The sequence below is a fragment of the Staurois parvus genome, unplaced genomic scaffold (assembly GCF_062004578.1).
Source record: "Staurois parvus isolate SC_StPar_1 unplaced genomic scaffold, SC_StPar_1.0 ptg000029l, whole genome shotgun sequence".
In the NCBI taxonomy this organism is placed as follows: domain Eukaryota; kingdom Metazoa; phylum Chordata; class Amphibia; order Anura; family Ranidae; genus Staurois; species Staurois parvus.
Genome location: NW_028317825.1, coordinates 6,081,956 through 6,101,755, shown reverse-complemented (window position 1 = coordinate 6,101,755; position 19,800 = coordinate 6,081,956). Strand labels below are relative to the sequence as shown.

The following is a 19,800-nucleotide window of genomic DNA, read 5'->3' as shown; positions in this document are numbered from 1 at the left end:
TGGCCCGGGACCAAGCCCACTGAAATCACGTGTCCTCTACCTGCCCCTGTCCTTTGGTGTTCCCTCACCAAGCGAAGTATCGCATGCTGTGGGCTCAGCCCCACTGTACAGTGAGGAAGAGCTAACAGAGGGCGGTCAGGAACGGGGGGAGACATCCGCCTTTTCAGCAGCCAGGCGAAGAAGTAGTGGCGAGGAGAGTGGCTCGGTAGCCGGTCTAGAGACAGGTCTGTCTCCTGACCCAGACGCAGCCGAGGGGGCTAGTAGTGAGGCGGAGACCCTACTTGATGATGAGGAGGTTGATCGCACTTGGCAGCCTCGTTGTCATCAGGCAATTTTTTCTGCATCATCAGGAGAAGAGGGTGGCAGCTTGGCAGCGAGCGAAACAGTCGGTGGGTTGCCCAGGAGGCAGCAGGGTCGCAGCAGTGTCAGTGGAGCCAAACGGCCACGGAGTAGAGCACCAGCTCCACTGCAGCCTACCACCACGGCCAGTAGTGGTGCCGGTGTGCACGGAGGAAGCAGCAGTCAGCCAGTGAGGAGTATCGGGGGCAAAGTTTCCTACTCGGCGGTGTGGCAATTTTTCGTCAAGCCGCCCGAGGAAGTAAACGTAGCCGTCTGTCGACTATGTGGCCAGAAAGTCAAGCGTGGCCAGGGGGCCCATGTTGGGACTACAGCGTTGCGGCAGCATATGCAGCGTCGCCATTTGGTGGCCTGGGAAAACCGTGATAAAGATACGGCGGTTCTGCCCGCCCCAGCCCCCGCTCCATCACCCGCTCCGTTACTTGCTCCGTCACCCGACGTCAATCGCCCTCCATCAGCCAGTCAAGGCTCCAACACCTCTGCTGAGTGGAGTTGTCGCTCGTTGGCATCTTCCGCTCGTTCAGATGCTCCTTCTCCTGCTACTCCTCTTCACGGATTCCGTCAGCAGTCTTTCTTGGAATCCGTTTCCAAGAGACAACAGTTTGCGAGCACGCACCCGACGGTGCAAAAGCTGAACGTCCTCCTGTCCAAGTTGCTGGTGCTGCAGTCCCTCCCTTTCCAAGTGGTGGACTCAGCACCTTTCCGAGAAATGATGGCTTGTGCCGCGCCGCGGTGGAGAGTGCCAAGCCATCATTTCTTCGCCAAAAAGGCAGTGCCAGCCCTGCATTCACATGTAGAAGAGATGGTGGGCCAGTCTTTGAGCATGTCGGTCTCTGCCAAAGTGCACGGCAGCGCCAACGTGTGGAGCTGTAACTACGGTCAGGGACAGTACATGTCATTTACGGCCCACTGGGTGAACGTGGTGCCGTCACAGCCGCACCAGCAACTTGGACAGGTCACGCCGCTTTTGCCTCCACGTTTGCACGTCCTTGGTCCGGCAAAGATGTCCGCCTCTACCACCTCTTCTTCCGCCGTGTCCTCAGCCGCCACCCCCGTGCCAAGTCCCATTACCCGACCGGCATATCACATGTGCAGGGCGCAACGGTGTTACGCTGTGCTGCACCTGGTATGCCTTGGCGAACGTAGTCACACAGGGGAGGAACTTCTCAGTGTAATGAACAGAGAAATCGACAGATGGCTGTCTCCGCGCAAACTCAAAATCGGAACCATGTTGACCGACAACGGAAAGAACATGGTGTCTGCTCTGCGTCAAGGAAGGTTGTGCCATGCGCCATGCATGGCTCACGTGTTCAATCTGGTTGTCAAGCGGTTCCTAAAATCCACCATCCCACTGCAAGACATCCTTAAAATGTCACGTAAACTTTGCATGCATTTCAGCCATTCCTACACCGCAAAGCACACCCTCCTTGAGCTGCAGCGGCAGAACGGAATTGCACAGCATCGCCTGATCTGCGACGTTGCAACAAGGTGGAATTCAACCCTACACATGTTAGACCGCCTTTACGAACAGCGAAAGGCCATCACCGATTTCCTGATGTTACAAGCGGATAAAGGTACTCCCCTGTGTAACTTTGATGTCAGCCATTGGCAGCTCATGCGTGACACCTGCCGCTTGCTCAGGCCCTTTGAGGAGGCCACGCTATTCGTGAGTCGGCAGGACTATGGGATGAATGACGTCATTCCTCTGTTGCACGTCCTGGAACAAATGCTGTTAACAATGGCTGGTCAGGGTGCGGTAGACGTGGCGCACAGATCTCAACGCCACATGACCCCTGTGGGGGCAGGACAGGAAGAAGAGGAGGAGGTAGAGGAGGACATTTGTGCTCAGGAATTATTGAGTGAAATGGGTGGTTTTTCCACTCAGCGGACAGGAGTGGAGGAGCAGGAGCATCTGGTAGAGGAGGAGGAGGAGGAGACAGAGGACCCAGACGCACCGTGGCAGTATGCTGTGGAGATGGAGGCAGGGAGTCCCTCGCATTCCTTGGCACAAATGGCCCATAGCATGCTCGCTTGCTTGCGTAGCGACAGCCGAATAATAACCATCAGACAGAGGGATGACTTTTGGCTGTCCACCTTGTTGGACCCTCGCTACCGTTCAAAAATGGTGGCCTTTTTCACACCTGCTGAGAGGGAGGCCAAAATAACGTACTATAAAAACCACCTATGTAGTCAGTTGGTCTCTGCCTTTGTGCGCCAACGTCCATCCTCAGACACTGTGGGCCCTGTGCGCTCGCGTTCCGCTGCCATGGCAGCAGGGGAGGGGTGGGGTGGTAGGAGCAGTGGCAGCTCCACCAGCAGCGGCTGCCTCAGTCTGCAGTCGATGATGAGTAGCTTTCTTCACCAGCGCAGTGAGGAAACTACTAACCAGCCGCAGCAGCAGCAGCAGCAGCATCAGGTGGACCTGGAGCAGGACCTCAAACAACAGGCTTGGGCCTACTTGGACAGCACCCTGCCAACCGAGGTAGACAATCCCCTTGACTACTGGGCAACGAAACTTGACCTTTGGCCCCAACTAGCTGAATTTGCCCTTGAAAGGCTGTCATGCCCGGCCAGTAGCGTGCAATCGGAGCGCGTGTTTAGTGCGGCAGGAGGTATTGTAACTCCGCGGAGGACACGACTGTCCACCCAAAGTGTGGAGAGACTCACGTTTGTGAAAATGAATCAGGCGTGGATTAGTCTGGATTTCAAACCACCAGTTCCTGACACAACTGACTAAATCCGCCATGAATCATGCCTCAAACATGTGCCACTTTCAGGTCTCCTCACACACTGCTGGTGTGTTCCATTTTTTGTCATAGGGTACTGGCAGATTACGGGCCTCCCATAGCTGCTGCCAGGCACCTAATCTGCCATGGGCCCCTATATACCGCCTCCTCATGCTGCTGCCAGGTCCAGAGTCTCTCATGGGTCCCTGTACGGCCTCCCATTGCTGCTGTCTCCATCGCCACACTCTGCCATGTGCCACTTTCAGGTCTCCTCACACACTGCTGGTGTGTTGAATTTTTTGACATAGGGTGCTGGCAGATTACGGGCCTCCCATAGCTGCTGCCAGGCCCCTAATCTGCCATGGGCCCCTATATACCGCCTCCTCATGCTGCTGCCAAGTCCAGAGTCTCTCATGGGTCCCTGTACGGCCTCCCATTGCTGCTGTCTCCATCGCCACACTCTGCCATGTGCCACTTTCAGGTCTCCTCACACACTGCTGGTGTGTTGAATTTTTTGACATAGGGTGCTGGCAGATTACGGGCCTCCTATAGCTGCTGCCAGGCCCCTAATCTGCCATAGGCCCCTATATACCACCTCCTCATGCTGCTGCCAGGTCCAGAGTCTCTCATGGGTCCTTGTACGGCCTCCCATTGCTGCTGTCTCCATCGCCACACTCTGCCATGTGCCACTTTCAGGTCTCTTCACACACTGCTGGTGTGTTGAATTTTTTGACATAGGGTGCTTGCAGATTACGGGCCTCCTATAGCTGCTGCCAGGCCCCTAATCTGCCATAGGCCCCTATATACCACCTCCTCATGCTGCTGCCAGGTCCAGAGTCTCTCATGGGTCCCTGTACGGTCTCCCATTGCTGCTGTCTCCATCGCCACACTCTGCCATGTGCCACATTCAGGTCTCTTCACACTGCTGGTGTGTTGAATTTTTTGACATAGGGTGCTGGCAGATTACGGGCCTCCTATAGCTGCTGCCAGGCCCCTAATCTGCCATGGGCCCCTATATACCGCCTCCTCATGCTGCTGCCAAGTCCAGAGTCTCTCATGGGTCCCTGTACGGCCTCCCATTGCTGCTGTCTCCATCGCCACACTCTGCCATGTGCCACTTTCAGGTCTCCTCACACACTGCTGGTGTGTTGAATTTTTTGACATAGGGTGCTGGCAGACTACGGGCCTCCTATAGCTGCTGCCAGGCCCCTAATCTGCCATGGGCCCCTATATACCGCCTCCTCATGCTGCTGCCAAGTCCAGAGTCTCTCATGGGTCCCTGTACGGCCTCCCATTGCTGCTGTCTCCATCGCCACACTCTGCCATGTGCCACTTTCAGGTCTCCTCACACACTGCTGGTGTGTTGAATTTTTTGACATAGGGTGCTGGCAGATTACGGGCCTCCTATAGCTGCTGCCAGGCCCCTAATCTGCCATAGGCCCCTATATACCGCCTCCTCATGCTGCTGCCAAGTCCAGAGTCTCTCATGGGTCCCTGTACGGCCTCCCATTGCTGCTGTCTCCATCGCCACACTCTGCCATGTGCCACATTCAGGTCTCTTCACACTGCTGGTGTGTTGAATTTTTTGACATAGGGTGCTGGCAGATTACGGGCCTCCTATAGCTGCTGCCAGGCCCCTAATCTGCCATGGGCCCCTATATACCGCCTCCTCATGCTGCTGCCAAGTCCAGAGTCTCTCATGGGTCCCTGTACGGCCTCCCATTGCTGCTGTCTCCATCGCCACACTCTGCCATGTGCCACATTCAGGTCTCTTCACACTGCTGGTGTGTTGAATTTTTTGACATAGGGTGCTGGCAGATTACGGGCCTCCCATAGCTGCTGCCAGGCCCCTAATCTGCCATAGGCCCCTATATACCGCCTCCTCATGCTGCTGCCAGGTCCAGAGTCTCTCATGGGTCCCTGTACGGCCTCCCATTGCTGCTGTCTCCATCGCCACACTCTGCCATGTGCCACTTTCAGGTCTCCTCACACACTGCTGGTGTGTTGAATTTTTTGACATAGGGTGCTGGCAGATTACGGGCCTCCCATAGCTTCTGCCAGGCCCCTAATCTGCCATGGGCCCCTGTACCGCCTCCTCATGCTGCTGCCAGGTCCACAGTGTCTCATGCCATGTGCCACTTTCAGGTCTCCTCACACTGCTGGTGTGTTGAATTTTTTGACATAGGGTGCTGGCAGATTACGGGCCTCCCATAGCTGCTGCCAGGCCCCTAATCTGCCATGGGCCCCTATATACCGCCTCCTCATGCTGCTGCCAAGTCCAGAGTCTCTCATGGGTCCCTGTATGGCCTCCCATTGCTGCTGTCTCCATCGCCACACTCTGCCATGTGCCACTTTCAGGTCTCCTCACACACTGCTGGTGTGTTGAATTTTTTGACATAGGGTGCTGGCAGATTACGGGCCTCCCATAGCTGCTGCCAGGCCCCTAATCTGCCATGGGCCCCTATATACCGCCTCCTCATGCTGCTGCCAAGTCCAGAGTCTCTCATGGGTCCCTGTATGGCCTCCCATTGCTGCTGTCTCCATCGCCAAACTCTGCCATGTGCCACATTCAGGTCTCTTCACACTGCTGGTGTGTTGAATTTTTTGACATAGGGTGCTGGCAGATTACGGGCCTCCCATAGCTGCTGCCAGGCCCCTAATCTGCCATGGGCCCCTATACCGCCTCCTCATGCTGCTCCCAGGTCCACAGTCTCTTATGCCATGTGCCACTTTCAGGTCTCCTCACACTGCTGGTGTGTTCAATTTTTTGACATAGGGTGCTGGCAGATTACGGGCCTCCCATAGCTGCTGCCAGGCCCCTAATCTGCCATGGGCCCCTATATACCGCCTCCTCATGCTGCTGCCAGGTCCAGAGTCTCTCATGGGTCCCTGTACGGCCTCCCATTGCTGCTGTCTCCATCGCCACACTCTGCCATGTGCCACTTTCAGGTCTCCTCACACACTGCTGGTGTGTTGAATTTTTTGACATAGGGTGCTGGCAGATTACGGGCCTCCTATAGCTGCTGCCAGGCCCCTAATCTGCCATAGGCCCCTATATACCGCCTCCTCATGCTGCTGCCAGGTCCAGAGTCTCTCATGGGTCCCTGTACGGCCTCCCATTGCTGCTGTCTCCATCGCCACACTCTGCCATGTGCCACATTCAGGTCTCTTCACACTGCTGGTGTGTTGAATTTTTTGACATAGGGTGCTGGCAGATTACAGGCCTCCCATAGCTGCTGCCAGGCCCCTAATCTGCCATGGGCCCCTGTACCGCCTCCTCATGCTGCTGCCAGGTCCACAGTGTCTCATGCCATGTGCCACTTTCAGGTCTCCTCACACTGCTGGTGTGTTGAATTTTTTGACATAGGGTGCTGGCAGATTACGGGCCTCCTATAGCTGCTGCCAGGCCCCTAATCTGCCATGGGCCCCTATACCGCCTCCTCATGCTGCTGCCAGGTCCAGAGTCTCTCATGGGTCCCTGTACGGCCTCCCATTGCTGCTGTCTCCATCGCCACACTCTGCCATGTGCCACTTTCAGGTCTCCTCACACTGCTGGTGTGTTGAATTTTTTGACATAGGGTGCTGGCAGATTACAGGCCTCCTATAGCTGCTGCCAGGCCCCTAATCTGCCATGGGCCCCTATACCGCCTCCTCATGCTGCTGCCAGGTCCAGAGTCTCTCATGGGTCCCTGTACGGCCTCCCATTGCTGCTGTCTCCATCGCCACACTCTGCCATGTGCCACATTCAGGTCTCTTCACACTGCTGGTGTGTTGAATTTTTTGACATAGGGTGCTGGCAGATTACGGGCCTCCTATAGCTGCTGCCAGGCCCCTAATCTGCCATGGGCCCCTATATACCGCCTCCTCATGCTGCTGCCAGGTCCAGAGTCTCTCATGGGTCCCTGTACGGCCTCCCATTGCTGCTGTCTCCATCGCCACACTCTGCCATGTGCCACTTTCAGGTCTCCTCACACACTGCTGGTGTGTTGAATTTTTTGACATAGGGTGCTGGCAGATTACGGGCCTTCTATAGCTGCTGCCAGGCCCCTAATCTGCCATAGGCCCCTATATACCGCCTCCTCATGCTGCTGCCAGGTCCAGAGTCTCTCATGGGTCCCTGTACGGCCTCCCATTGCTGCTGTCTCCATCGCCACACTCTGCCATGTGCCACATTCAGGTCTCTTCACACTGCTGGTGTGTTGAATTTTTTGACATAGGGTGCTGGCAGATTACGGGCCTCCCATAGCTGCTGCCAGGCCCCTAATCTGCCATGGGCCCCTGTACCGCCTCCTCATGCTGCTGCCAGGTCCACAGTGTCTCATGCCATGTGCCACTTTCAGGTCTCCTCACACTGCTGGTGTGTTGAATTTTTTGACATAGGGTGCTGGCAGATTACGGGCCTCCTATAGCTGCTGCCAGGCCCCTAATCTGCCATGGGCCCCTATACCGCCTCCTCATGCTGCTGCCAGGTCCAGAGTCTCTCATGGGTCCCTGTACGGCCTCCCATTGCTGCTGTCTCCATCGCCACACTCTGCCATGTGCCACTTTCAGGTCTCCTCACACTGCTGGTGTGTTGATTTTTTGACATAGGGTGCTGGCAGATTACGGGCCTCCTATAGCTGCTGCCAGGCCCCTAATCTGCCATGGGCCCCTATACCGCCTCCTCATGCTGCTGCCAGGTCCAGAGTCTCTCATGGGTCCCTGTACGGCCTCCCATTGCTGCTGTCTCCATCGCCACACTCTGCCATGTGCCACATTCAGGTCTCTTCACACTGCTGGTGTGTTGAATTTTTTGACATAGGGTGCTGGCAGATTACGGGCCTCCTATAGCTGCTGCCAGGCCCCTAATCTGCCATGGGCCCCTATATACCGCCTCCTCATGCTGCTGCCAGGTCCAGAGTCTCTCATGGGTCCCTGTACGGCCTCCCATTGCTGCTGTCTCCATCGCCACACTCTGCCATGTGCCACTTTCAGGTCTCCTCACACACTGCTGGTGTGTTGAATTTTTTGACATAGGGTGCTGGCAGATTACGGGCCTCCCATAGCTGCTGCCAGGCCCCTAATCTGCCATGGACCCCTATATACCGCCTCCTCATGCTGCTGCCAAGTCCAGAGTCTCTCATGGGTCCCTGTACGGCCTCCCATTGCTGCTGTCTCCATCGCCACACTCTGCCATGTGCCACTTTCAGGTCTCCTCACACACTGCTGGTGTGTTGAATTTTTTGACATAGGGTGCTGGCAGATTACGGGCCTCCCATTGCTGCTGCCAGGTTCGTAATCTGCCATGGGCCCCCGTACCGACTCCTCATGCTGTGACGTTGCAACAAGGTGGAATTCAACCCTACATATGTTAGACCGCCTTTACGAACAGCAAAAGGCCATCACAGATTTCCTGATGTTAAAAGCGGATAAAGGTACTCCCTGTGTAACTTAGATGTCAGCCATTGGCAGCTCATGCGTGACACCTGCGCTTGCTCAGGCCCTTTGAGGAGGCCACGCTATTCGTGAGTCGGCAGGACTATGGGATGAACGACGTCATTCCTCTGTTGCACGTCCTGGAACAAATGCTGTTAACAATGGCTTGTCAGGGTGCGGTAGACGTGGCGCACAGATCTCAACGCCACATGACCCCTGTGGGGGCAGGACAGAAAGAAGAGGAGGAGGTAGAGGAGGACATTGGTGCTCAGGAATTATTGAGTGAAATGGGTTTTTTTTCCACTCAGCGGACAGGAGTGGAGGAGCAGGAGCATCTGGTAGAGGAGGAGGAAGAGGAGACAGAGGACCCAGACGCACCGTGGCAGTATGCTGTGGAGATGGAGGCAGGGAGTCCCTCGCATTCCTTGGCACAAATGGCCCATAGCATGCTCGCTTGCTTGCGTACCGATAGCCGAATAATAACCATCAGACAGAGGGATGACTTTTGGCTGTCCACCTTGTTGGACCCTCGCTACCGTTCCAAAATGGTGGCCTTTTTCACACCTGCTGAGAGGGAGGCCAAAATAACGTACTATAAAAACCACCTATGTAGTCAGCTGGTCTCTGCCTGTCTGCGCCAACGTCCATTCTCAGACACTGTGGGCCCTGTGCGCTCGCGTTACGCTGCCATGGCAGCAGGGGAGGGGTGGGGTGGTAGGAGCAGTGGCAGCTCCACCAGCAGCGGCTGCCTCAGTCTGCAGTCAATGATGAGTAGCTTTCTTCACCAGCGCAGTGAGGAAACTAATAAGCAGCCGCAGCAGCAGCAGCAGCAGCAGCAGCATCAGGTGGACCTGGAGCAGGACCTCAAACAACAGGCTTAGGCCTACTTGGACAGCACCCTGCCAACCGAGGTAGACAATCCCCTTGACTACTGGGCAACGAAACTTGACCTTTGGCCCCAAGCTGTCTCCATCGCCACACTCTGCCATGTGCCACTTTCAGGTCTCCTCACACTGCTGGTGTGTTCAATTTTTTGACATAGGGTGCTGGCAGATTACGGTTCTCCCATAGCTGCTGCCAGGCCCCTAATCTGCCATGGGCCCCTATACCGCCTCCTCATGCTGCTGCCAAGTCCAGAGTCTGTCATGGGTCCCTGTACGGCCTCCCATTGCTGCTGTCTCCATCGCCACATTGTGCCATGTGCCACTTTCAGGTCTCCTCACACTGCTGGTGTGTTGAATTTTTTGACATAGGGTGCTGGCAGATTACGGGCCTCCCATAGCTGCTGCCAGGCCCCTAATCTGCCATGGGCCCCTATATACCGCCTCCTCATGCTGCTGCCAGGTCCAGAGTCTCTCATGGGTCCCTGTACGGCCTCCCATTGCTGCTGTCTCCATCGCCACACTCTGCCATGTGCCACTTTCAGGTCTCCTCACACACTGCTGGTGTGTTCCATTTTTTGTCATAGGGTGCTGACAGATTACGGGCCTCCCATTGCTGCTGCCAGGCCTGTAATCTGCCATGGGCCCCCGTACCGCCTGGTCACGCTGCTGCTGGGTCCACAGTGTGACATGGGTCCCTGTACCGCCTCCCATTGCTCCCACTCTGCCATGTGCCACTTTGAGGTCTCCTCACACTCCTGCTGGTTTCCATTTTGTCATAGGTTGCTGTATGGCCTCCCATTGCTGCTGCCTCCACCGCCACACTGTGGCTCCAAACACTGGTTTTGGCCCCGTGACTGGCCAAATGAGTGAAGTGTGCGGTGATTCTAAGATCGACGGCACTCATCTGCATGTCATACTGACTGACAGTATTATTTCTCTTCCCCAGCAGACTCCAAGGGCATTTAAATTAAAGGTACAGTGTTCTGCACTAATATTAAGTCTCTCTGAAGCCTAGAAACACCCTTTTTTAAGTTAAATTCACAGCGAATATATTCGACTCGAATCGAATATTGTCCACGAATTCGCCGAATCAGTCGAATCGAATTTTTGAATACTTCGCTCATCTCTAATTACCAACAACTCTAATCCCCCTTATAAACTGCTGTTTGGCAAAGAAGGAAAAAAAACACATATGCAGGCATTCAGGATGTGGCAGGATGGCCTTCTGAACATCTGATATTAGCTACTTAGCTGAATTCTAAGGCACCTTTCACATGGACTGGATTCAGTTTCTCAGCAGGGGATCTGTACACGGAGCTGAGCAGAGCGGGCAACTGACAGGTCCCTGTCTGCTCTGTTTATGCTATCTGTTTACACCCAACTGCCCTCCAATTTTGCCAGAGGGAGGGAGGAGAACGGATGCCCTTCCATTTTTTTTTTTGCCGCATTGGAGGTAGGTGGGTGTAAACAGACAGCCCATTTACATCCACTGATCCATAGAGGAGAATGGAGGGTCCAATCAGGTCTGCCTGAAAAACAGACAGGAGGACCTGATTGGACCACTCGTGTGAAAGGGACCTGAAAAGTGCTCCACATAGATTGCTTTTCAGAGCATTGGCTAGTGTCAGCTCTGAGGAAGGGAGTTCGTCTCCCGAAATGCGTTGGCATACCACCATTTGCTGCAACTATCACGTTGGTTTCTTGTTTGTTTACATGACTCTTGATTTGTGAGTATATACTTTTCTCATTGTCAATAAATTCTTTTTTTATCACGGTAATGCACGAGGAGAGTGCGCCCTTTTTTGCTTTCTTCTAGTGTGAACCTGGACTAATAACAGTCACTGTACTGCTACCAATATTGCTGTCCTTTTAACATGGTGACATAAGTTGACACGTATACTACACATGTGTAAAGTTCCTTTCACCCTGCTAAAAGGACAGCAATAAGATTGGTGTTACAGTGACAGTCATTACAATGAGGGTGGGGGTGGGGGGCACAGGCTGTTTTAGCAGATTTCAATTAATTACCACGATGGGGGGGAACACTCTTTTTTTCTCTCTCACTTCAATCTCTGCAGCAGCTTCTTTGCACAGCCATTCCATCCCGCACCAACACAGGAATCCTGAGGCTTTGCAGTGAATGACAGCACCCCCTGTGTATCCATTGGCTTAGGAGGCAGTGGGAGGCAGAGCAGCCTGCTGACTCCGTAACCAATGGGTAGCTGAAATCCTCTTAAGCCCCTCCCTCTTAACATCGCCCGGGATCTCCCGAGTCCCAACTCTGCCACTTAGCTTACTACAGTGTATGTAGGCAGGCTGGGATAACATAAATACAGGATGATCACATAAGCTGGCCATACACTATACAATTTTCTTACAATTTTCTGTCCAATTTTTGCCCAATTTCCTTTAGATTTGCCTTCAAGTATGTAGTGCAAGGGCCTGCCTGATTGGATACAGTTGGAAGTGTTTACGTTTGACCTCATATTATATGGGTTTTGGTAAATCTAAAGCAAAATTCTCAAGAAAATTGTATAATGTATGGCCAGTCTAAGTTGTAACCTGTATGTATAGCCTCCTTGCCATCCCCCCACGCAGACCTTATGGGACACAGGCTTAGGGGGGAGCTGATGGCTTTGGTGGGGCACAACAGAAAAGAGGGTGGGCACAGCCCACCCCAGCACCCCCCTAGATCCGGCCATGCTGCAAAGCTAAGTAATATAAACTGAAATTTGTCGGTGCCGGGCCTTCCACACTCTTAGGATGTTAACTGGACCAGTTTATATCTGCTGGAGCTTCTGATAAAAAATGGTCAGGAAGGGGGGTAAATCCTCAGGAGGGCAAGTGGTTAAGTATCACTCTTCCTCTTAGTTCTAATCATTTTAAAACATGCAGAATGTAATAGAAGGTTGTGGGACACATAGAAGTAGTCAGGAACTCATAAAACGTCCAGGTAGGCAGGAACAGAGGCCAGAGCTGTTACAGGAAGATCTAGGTATACAAGTATTAAAAATATACATCGGAAGGCAGGTGATCACATAACTGAAAATATCACTTTTGAGTGGACTTTGTGTGTACATTTTATTTTTGAAAGTTTCTGGGATATCTTAGGACTTTAGGTGAAGAGTTAACAGATCAGTTAAGGTTTATGTTTGTCCAGGACACAAAACTGTTTTACCTGCCAAATTATTTGTCATTTTGTTCAGCCAGCCTATTGACCTGAAAAACCTTGTCAACACTGGACAGCCAAAAAGATTACTATTACAATCTGTTTTAGATTTACTATTTACTAAATAAATTGCCTGCTAAGGACTCATTCATTAATATAAATGGGCTGCAGAGCATATTAATGCACAAAAAAGAGCTTTCTGCATTTTTTGCAGTGCAAAGAAACACATATCTTGTGTTGTGGTGTGTTGTGATATGTTGGGGTGCCCTCAAGTGAATTTAACAGCATATCAAGCACATGGGTGTGTACTGTGCCAGAAATGTGTGACTGAGTGCCCAAACTGCAACCCAAATCCCACTTGTTTATTGCAAGGTGCCAACACTGCAATTAAACCTGAATACTGACGTTTTAGTGTAGAAAAATCAACCCATACATTGTCTTAGAAGAAAAACACAATAACAGAACTTCCACTGACCACCAGCACAAGGGGGCAAAGTTCCAGTGACCACCAGTACAAGGGGGCAAAGTTCCTCTGACCACCAGCACAAGGGGGCAAAGTTCCACTGACAACCAGCACAAGGGGGCAAGGTTCCACTGACCACCAGCACAAGGGGGCAAAGTTCCACTGACCACCAGCACAAGGGGGCAAAGTTCCACTGACCACCAGCACAAGGGGGCAAAGTTCCACTGACCACCAGCACAAGGGGGCAAAGTTCCACTGATCACCAGCACAAGGGGGCAATGTTCCACTGATCACCAGCACAAGGGGGCAAAGTTCCACTGGCCAACAGCACAAGGGGGCAAAGTTCCACTGATCACCAGCACAAGAGGGCAAAGTTCAACTGACCACCAGCACAAAGGGCAAAGTTCCACTGACCACCAGCACAAGGGGGCAAAGTTCCAGTGACCACCAGCACAAGGGGGCAAAGTTCCAGTGACCACCAGCACAAGGGGGCAAAGTTCCAGTGACCAACAGCACAAGGGGGCAAAGTTCAACTGACCACCAGCACAAGGGGGCATAGTTCCACTGACCACCAGCACAAGGGGGCAAAGTTCCACTGACCACCAGCACAAGGGGGCAAAGTTCCAGTGACCAACAGCACAAGGGGGCAAAGTTCAACTGACCACCAGCACAAGGGGGCATAGTTCCACTGACCACCAGCACAAGGGGGCAAAGTTCCACTGACCACCAGCACAAGGGGGCAATGTTCCACTGACCACTAGCACAAGGGGTCAAGGTTCCACTGACCACCAGCACAAGCAAAAATCTTGTGCTAAAAAAAGGAGTGTATTAAAACTCACAGCCAGTTCAATATATATATTCTTGGCAGTGCCATTTAAAAGCTCAGACAGGTTGTGGCTAATGACTAGTGGCTCCAGACATCATCGCCTGGCGCCGCTACTACTTTCGGAGCATGCGCATGGCCCCTATGTGCGCTGTTATCCAATGCTCGGCTGCTGGGGCAATGCTGCAGCGACTTGGCTCCAGTGCTGACAGAGAGGGCTCTGTGTGCCCGCTGCGGCACGCGTGCCATAGGTTTGCCACCACTGCCCTAAACTAATCCTGTTTCAGTCTGCTAGACAGTTGTGTTTCCTGGCGGAACGTCCCTGAAGCTATTGCCTGACTTTTGAGCAATAACAATTGTGCATACTGTATTTGTTTGTGAATGATATTAGTAACATTTGTAACCCAACTTGTAATTTAGCTATAGGAACTCCTGTTTATGAATATTCATTTTACTCAATGTATGTTATAAAGTTTGCAGAACTGGTAGGACCTATCCTCTAATTTCTGAAATACCACATTATTTCCATTCGTCAGGTTTCTACGTGAACTGGTGGAATTGAAGACTTTTGCAAACTACTCCATGTGTGACCGCAGTAATCTTGCTGACTGGCTGGGCAGTGTAGAGCCAAGATTTAGGCAATATACTTACAACTTGGTCACATGTGGCATTGACCGCAACTTTCTGCATCACGTCACTGAGCAGCAACTGGAGAAGGACTGTAACATTACCACTGGCTTCCACCGAGTTCGTATATTAAGTGCAGCAATAGGTGAGACCTTGGTTGGTAGTTCTACATTTTTTAACTGTAACAGACATTTATAATATTAATATCAAATTTATGGCCCACACCCATGAATAAAACAGAATTAGAGGCATTCCTCTTCCTTCACCGATCACCTCTGCACCCCCTCTCACCACTGGTCACCATTTCATTCCTCTTGCACCACTGCTGCTCACCACTGCATCCCTGTTCAATCACTGCTCACCTCTGAGATCCTGCATCCGTCTTTTACAACTGATAATTTCTGCAGTTCTTGCACCCTTTTCCATCATTGGAAGCCTCTAAACCCTCCTGCATCCCTTTCCTTCCACCGATTACCTTTGCACTCCTCTTCCATCGTTAATTACCGCTGCCCCCTGGACCTCTCTTCTATCACTGATCAGCTCTTCAAACCATGCACCCCTCTTGTACAAGTCTTAGCTGATGCTTCTCCTTATAGTTTGCATAAGAGATACAGAAACAGCGGAATGATTAACCAGAGGTATAAAGTATGTTAACAAATCAGAGAATACAGTATAAAGAGAAATTAATTGTTCAGTGAAATACAGCCAGCTTTTAGGAATATAGATATAGGAGAAAATTAGGGCAAATGATCATTAAAGGAAGCATAGCTTCAACTTGACTGTGACCCAAAGGTATCATTGCGTAAAATAGCACAACATAGTGATCCCTTTACATTTAAAGTGTTACTAAACCCAGGACCCTGCATTCACTATATCTGGTTTTCCATAGTACACAGAACATGGAAATGCAATTATTTTAGTAAATATAAATTGCTAAATACCTTTTCCCATCAGCAGATAGAGGAGTCTTGTGACTTCTATCAGTGTCCAGCAGAGCACTGATTAAAGCTTGTAGGAGATTTCATTTTGCTCTAGGAGGATGCAGAACCCCTGACCCTCTGTCTGGGCAGTGCTGGTTGGTCCTTTGCTGATCACATGCACTTTCCTAAGAGGAAAAAAAAAAAAACCTCTCCAGCAATACACACCAAACTGAGCATGTGCAGAGTGACTCCACACAATATGTCTTATCAACAGATACAGCATTTTTATACAATGCAGAGGATTAACCCCTTAGGTTCCACAGTGAGTATAACAAGCATGCTTTACTGCATATACAGACTGATTTTACTGTTGTGGGTTTAGTAACACTTTAAGTACCTGTACAGGGTGAGCAAAAAAACAGAGAATTCTGAAAAGAGGAAAGTTAAAGAGAAAGTGGCCAGCTCTAAAAGGTAAGATTGAGATTGAAAGGTAGCAGTATCTGTCTAGTTGGACTGCAGATAAAAGCAAAGAGCGGAGTCAAAAACATAGAGAGAAAAAAAACAGGGGGAAGAGAGAGATTGGGGTGCAGCCAAGGGCAAGTCAGAACCTTTGCGATGTATAGAAGATCACACTGCTGTAGCTGTTAGAGTATACCATGTGACCATGGAGTCTTTAGGTCACTCGGACATCAGTTGTTTAAAGTCATCTTTACAAGTAAAGTCCAGACAGTAGAACCAGGCAGAGGTAAATGTAGACTGTGTGTTTTTCAGTGTAGTGGTAATCTTCCATGACCCTCAGGTTTTCCACTTGTCTAATCCATTGTTGAATTGTTGAATGGTGGGCGAAGAGGAGTAGTACCAGAATTCAGGAACGAGCAGCATTTCTCAAAGGCTGATATGTCTTTGTTTGTTAGGAATTGAAATGTAAACGATAAAATGCCAGTTATTTAGTAATAGGTCTATCTGTGAAAGATTGAGCAATGGTATGGACTTGAGACCAAACAGAGTCTAGGGCAGGACAAAAAATATGGAGTAGTGTATCTTTGCCCATTTCCATGGCGCCAAGAGATTTGGGATGGAGGGATACATGACATGGAGTAATGTTAGGGTGTGGTACCAGCAAATGGCGCTCTTGTACCCAGATTCATGATACTGGTTACTAATAGAAGATTTGTATGACATACAGAGATTTTAGGATTGTTTTTTGGGGGGTAAATGTGAATCCGAAATCTGTTCCCCAGTTCCCACACCTTTTAAAATGAGGGGGTTGGCTTAACCAAAAGCCCCTTTATTGGCCCTTCTAAGCCATTTTTCAGAGCCCATGCAGTGTATTATGGTTTTTAAAAAATTCTACTGGATGGATTACTCAAAAATATGCTGGGATCACAAGTCTCGAACTCGCATGATTCTCTTTAGACCTCTGATACTTAACCAAGCCACTTTTTCAGTTCTAATGAGAGTCATAAACAGGTCCAAACATTTTACATGTGTGGCCATAAATGTTAGGGTATGTTCCTGACATTCATTACAACTAAAGAAACATTTTGTATAAGCAGCGGATTGTCTTCAGAACAAACACGAATCAATGTGACTATCAACTACTAGGTAAACTATGACCTGGATACATGATAACCTTCATAGACATAGGAATGTAATACACAAAGGGACAATGTTACTGGCATGGCTGGACTTACAATTACTGACTTTCGGAACTTTGGTATTTGTGTGGGATTTTTAAAGTGTGTCTTTGAAAACATTAGTAAAGATTTACTTTAAAGCTTATTACATTTGATTATAGTAATGATTATATCAAAGTCAAACATAACTAATGATATCTATATATTGTGCACAGTAATACATGATGGCCAATGCATATTATAAAAATGTGCTTTATATACAGATTTCTATATTCTTTCTGTAGGGGATGTTTGTATGTCAGACAGTGTAATCAGCATCTTTGCTGAATGACTGATAAGATAAAACAGCCCTGATACTGCAGTGACATAAAAATTGCTGTAAATAATCATTTCTATGTAGCATTTCTAAGCAGGCACTGCAGCATATTTATGTAATAAGCAGATATTGCTAACCATTTACATTAAACTGAGCATATTCACACTCTCAAACTTGTCACAGTACAGCTGGAGGAAGGAAAGGTAAGGGCTAATGATACCTGACCTGCATATTCACATAGCTTAGGTATTGGTGTTCCCAGTATACCAGCACAAAGATATTGTAAGCAAACGGGTGGCCAGGTCTAGATAAATATTTAAGGTAGGCTTTGTAACCTTTATACATATTCAGATTTTAGTTCTAACCATAATGTAGATTTTGTGTAAACTGTATCATGTGCTGTATGTGGCTGGATATGTAGTGCTGATAAATAATGTGACATTCTTTCCCATGACAGAGATGCTGCACTCACCCCTGCCATGCAGTGTGGGTAAATCAAGTTATGATGGACCTGATGTCTTTATCAGTTACCGAAGGAGTACTGGATCACAGTTGGCCAGGTGTGTTGAAAATGCTAGGATTACCTATTTCTGTGGTTTTTGTGACATATTGTTTTTGCATTAGCCCTCATGGACACTGGACGTTTTTACAGTTGATGTTTTTGGCTTTTGACATTTTTTTTCTACAGCCAGTAAACTCCCCAGCATGTTATCCTATGTGTCCATGCACACATAGACTGTAATCAACGTTTTTTGGCTGGGATGTTTTTTTGGCTGGAAAAAAAACTCAGGACTAGTGGGTTTCTAGAGGGGTTTTTAAGCTGTAAAAATGCTCTAACGCTGAAAAACATGGCAAAACACGGTAAAATGCGGCAAACCGGAGTTTTTGGACTTTTTTTGACCCAAAAAAATTTTTTTGGGTCATAAAAATGCTAAAAAATGTAACTGCGGAAAAACTCAGCTAATTGCAGCAAAACACTGCTAAACGCTAATGCAAAAATGCTAAAAAAAAGCTGATAAACTCACATTTTTAATGTGACTTTACACAGCTAACGTTACCGGTGTTTTCAAAATGTCAAGTGTGCATTAAAGTAGGTTTTTTTTTTACCTTAATGCATTCTCTGCATTATGGTAAAAAAACTTTCAATGTCAGCTCCCACTAGCCCCCCCCCCCTTACCTAAGCCTTCTCTTGATCAGTGCTGTACCCCTCTACAGCAGCACTGCTCTTCTCTCCCTTCTCACAGCAAGTTTGGCAGGAGCTCCTGCTGCTGTCAATCAAATCCTGTGGGGGGGGGGGTCTGGGCCATGCTTTGTATGTCAATAGAATCACACAGCCTGGCTTGGAGTTGAACCTACACGAGCACCTCCATAGCAAGCAGCTTGCTAAAGGGGGTACTCGGAGAAGAGGAGGAGCCAAAACTGCTGGTGGGGAACTTCAAAAGAGGAGAATTAGGGCTGCTCTATGCAAAATCGCTGCACAGAGCAGGTAAGTATGACAAAAAAAAGATAAAAAGATATTGGATAGTGTCACCATGGCCTTGTTGGACTTACACCGGGTGATACCTTTTGCCTTGATGACTCTCAATTGCATTACACTGTAAAACTCAGGGATTGTCTCAACTGCTGTATTTTTCTCTCCTACAAAGTACTTCTGTGAATATGTGAATAGTCAAGTTTTGTAATTTTGTTTCTTTCCGTCAAAACGTCAATAACCTAGATTGTAAGCTCCAAGGAGCAGGGCTCTCCTATCCTTCTTGTATTGAACTGTATTGTTGCTGTATTGTCTCCCATTATATTGTAAAGCGCTGAGCAACTGTTGGCGCTATATAAATCTTGTATAATAATAATTAGAGATGAGCGAAGTATTCAAAAATTCGATTCGGCTGATTCGGCGAATTCGAGGAATAAATTTGATTCGAGGCGAATATATTCGCTGCGAATTTAACTTATAAAAAGGGTGTTTCTAGGATTCAGAGAGCCTTTATATTAGTGCAGAACACTGTACCTTTAATTTAAATGCCCTTGGAGTCTGCTGGGGAAGAGAAATAATACTGTCAGTCAGTATGACATGCAGATGAGTGCCGTCGATCTTAGAATCACCGCACACTTCACTCATTTGGGCAGTCACAGGGCCAAAACCAGAGTGTGGAGCCACAGTGTGGCGGTGGAGGCAGCAGCAATGGGAGGCCATACAGCACCCTATGACAAAATGGAACCCACCAGCAGTGTGAGGAGACCTGAAAGTGGCACATGGCAGAGTGTGGCGATGGAGACAGCAGCAATGGGAGGCCGTACAGGGACCCATGATACACTCTGGACCTGGTAGCAGCATGAGGAGGCGGTACAGGGGCCCATGACAGATTACGGGCCTGGCAGCAGCATGAGGAGTCGGTACGGGGGCCCATGGCAGATTACGGGCCTGGCAGCAGCAATGGGAGGCCCGTAATCTGCCAGCACCCTATG

At 49.8% G+C, this 19,800-nt stretch overlaps 1 protein-coding gene across 2 annotated transcripts in view; it reads left to right on the top strand.

The window, feature by feature from the left end:
- SARM1 (sterile alpha and TIR motif containing 1) overlaps positions 1–19,800 on the top strand; it is a 100,584-nt gene that overhangs the window by 56,042 nt on the left and 24,742 nt on the right. For both annotated transcript variants that reach the window (XM_089657495.1, XM_089657502.1), the window contains exons 6-7: positions 14,374–14,609; positions 17,795–17,897. In XM_089657495.1, coding sequence (XP_089513621.1) covers positions 14,374–14,609; positions 17,795–17,897 — 339 coding nt within the window. The remainder of the gene's footprint in view (positions 1–14,373; positions 14,610–17,794; positions 17,898–19,800) is intronic.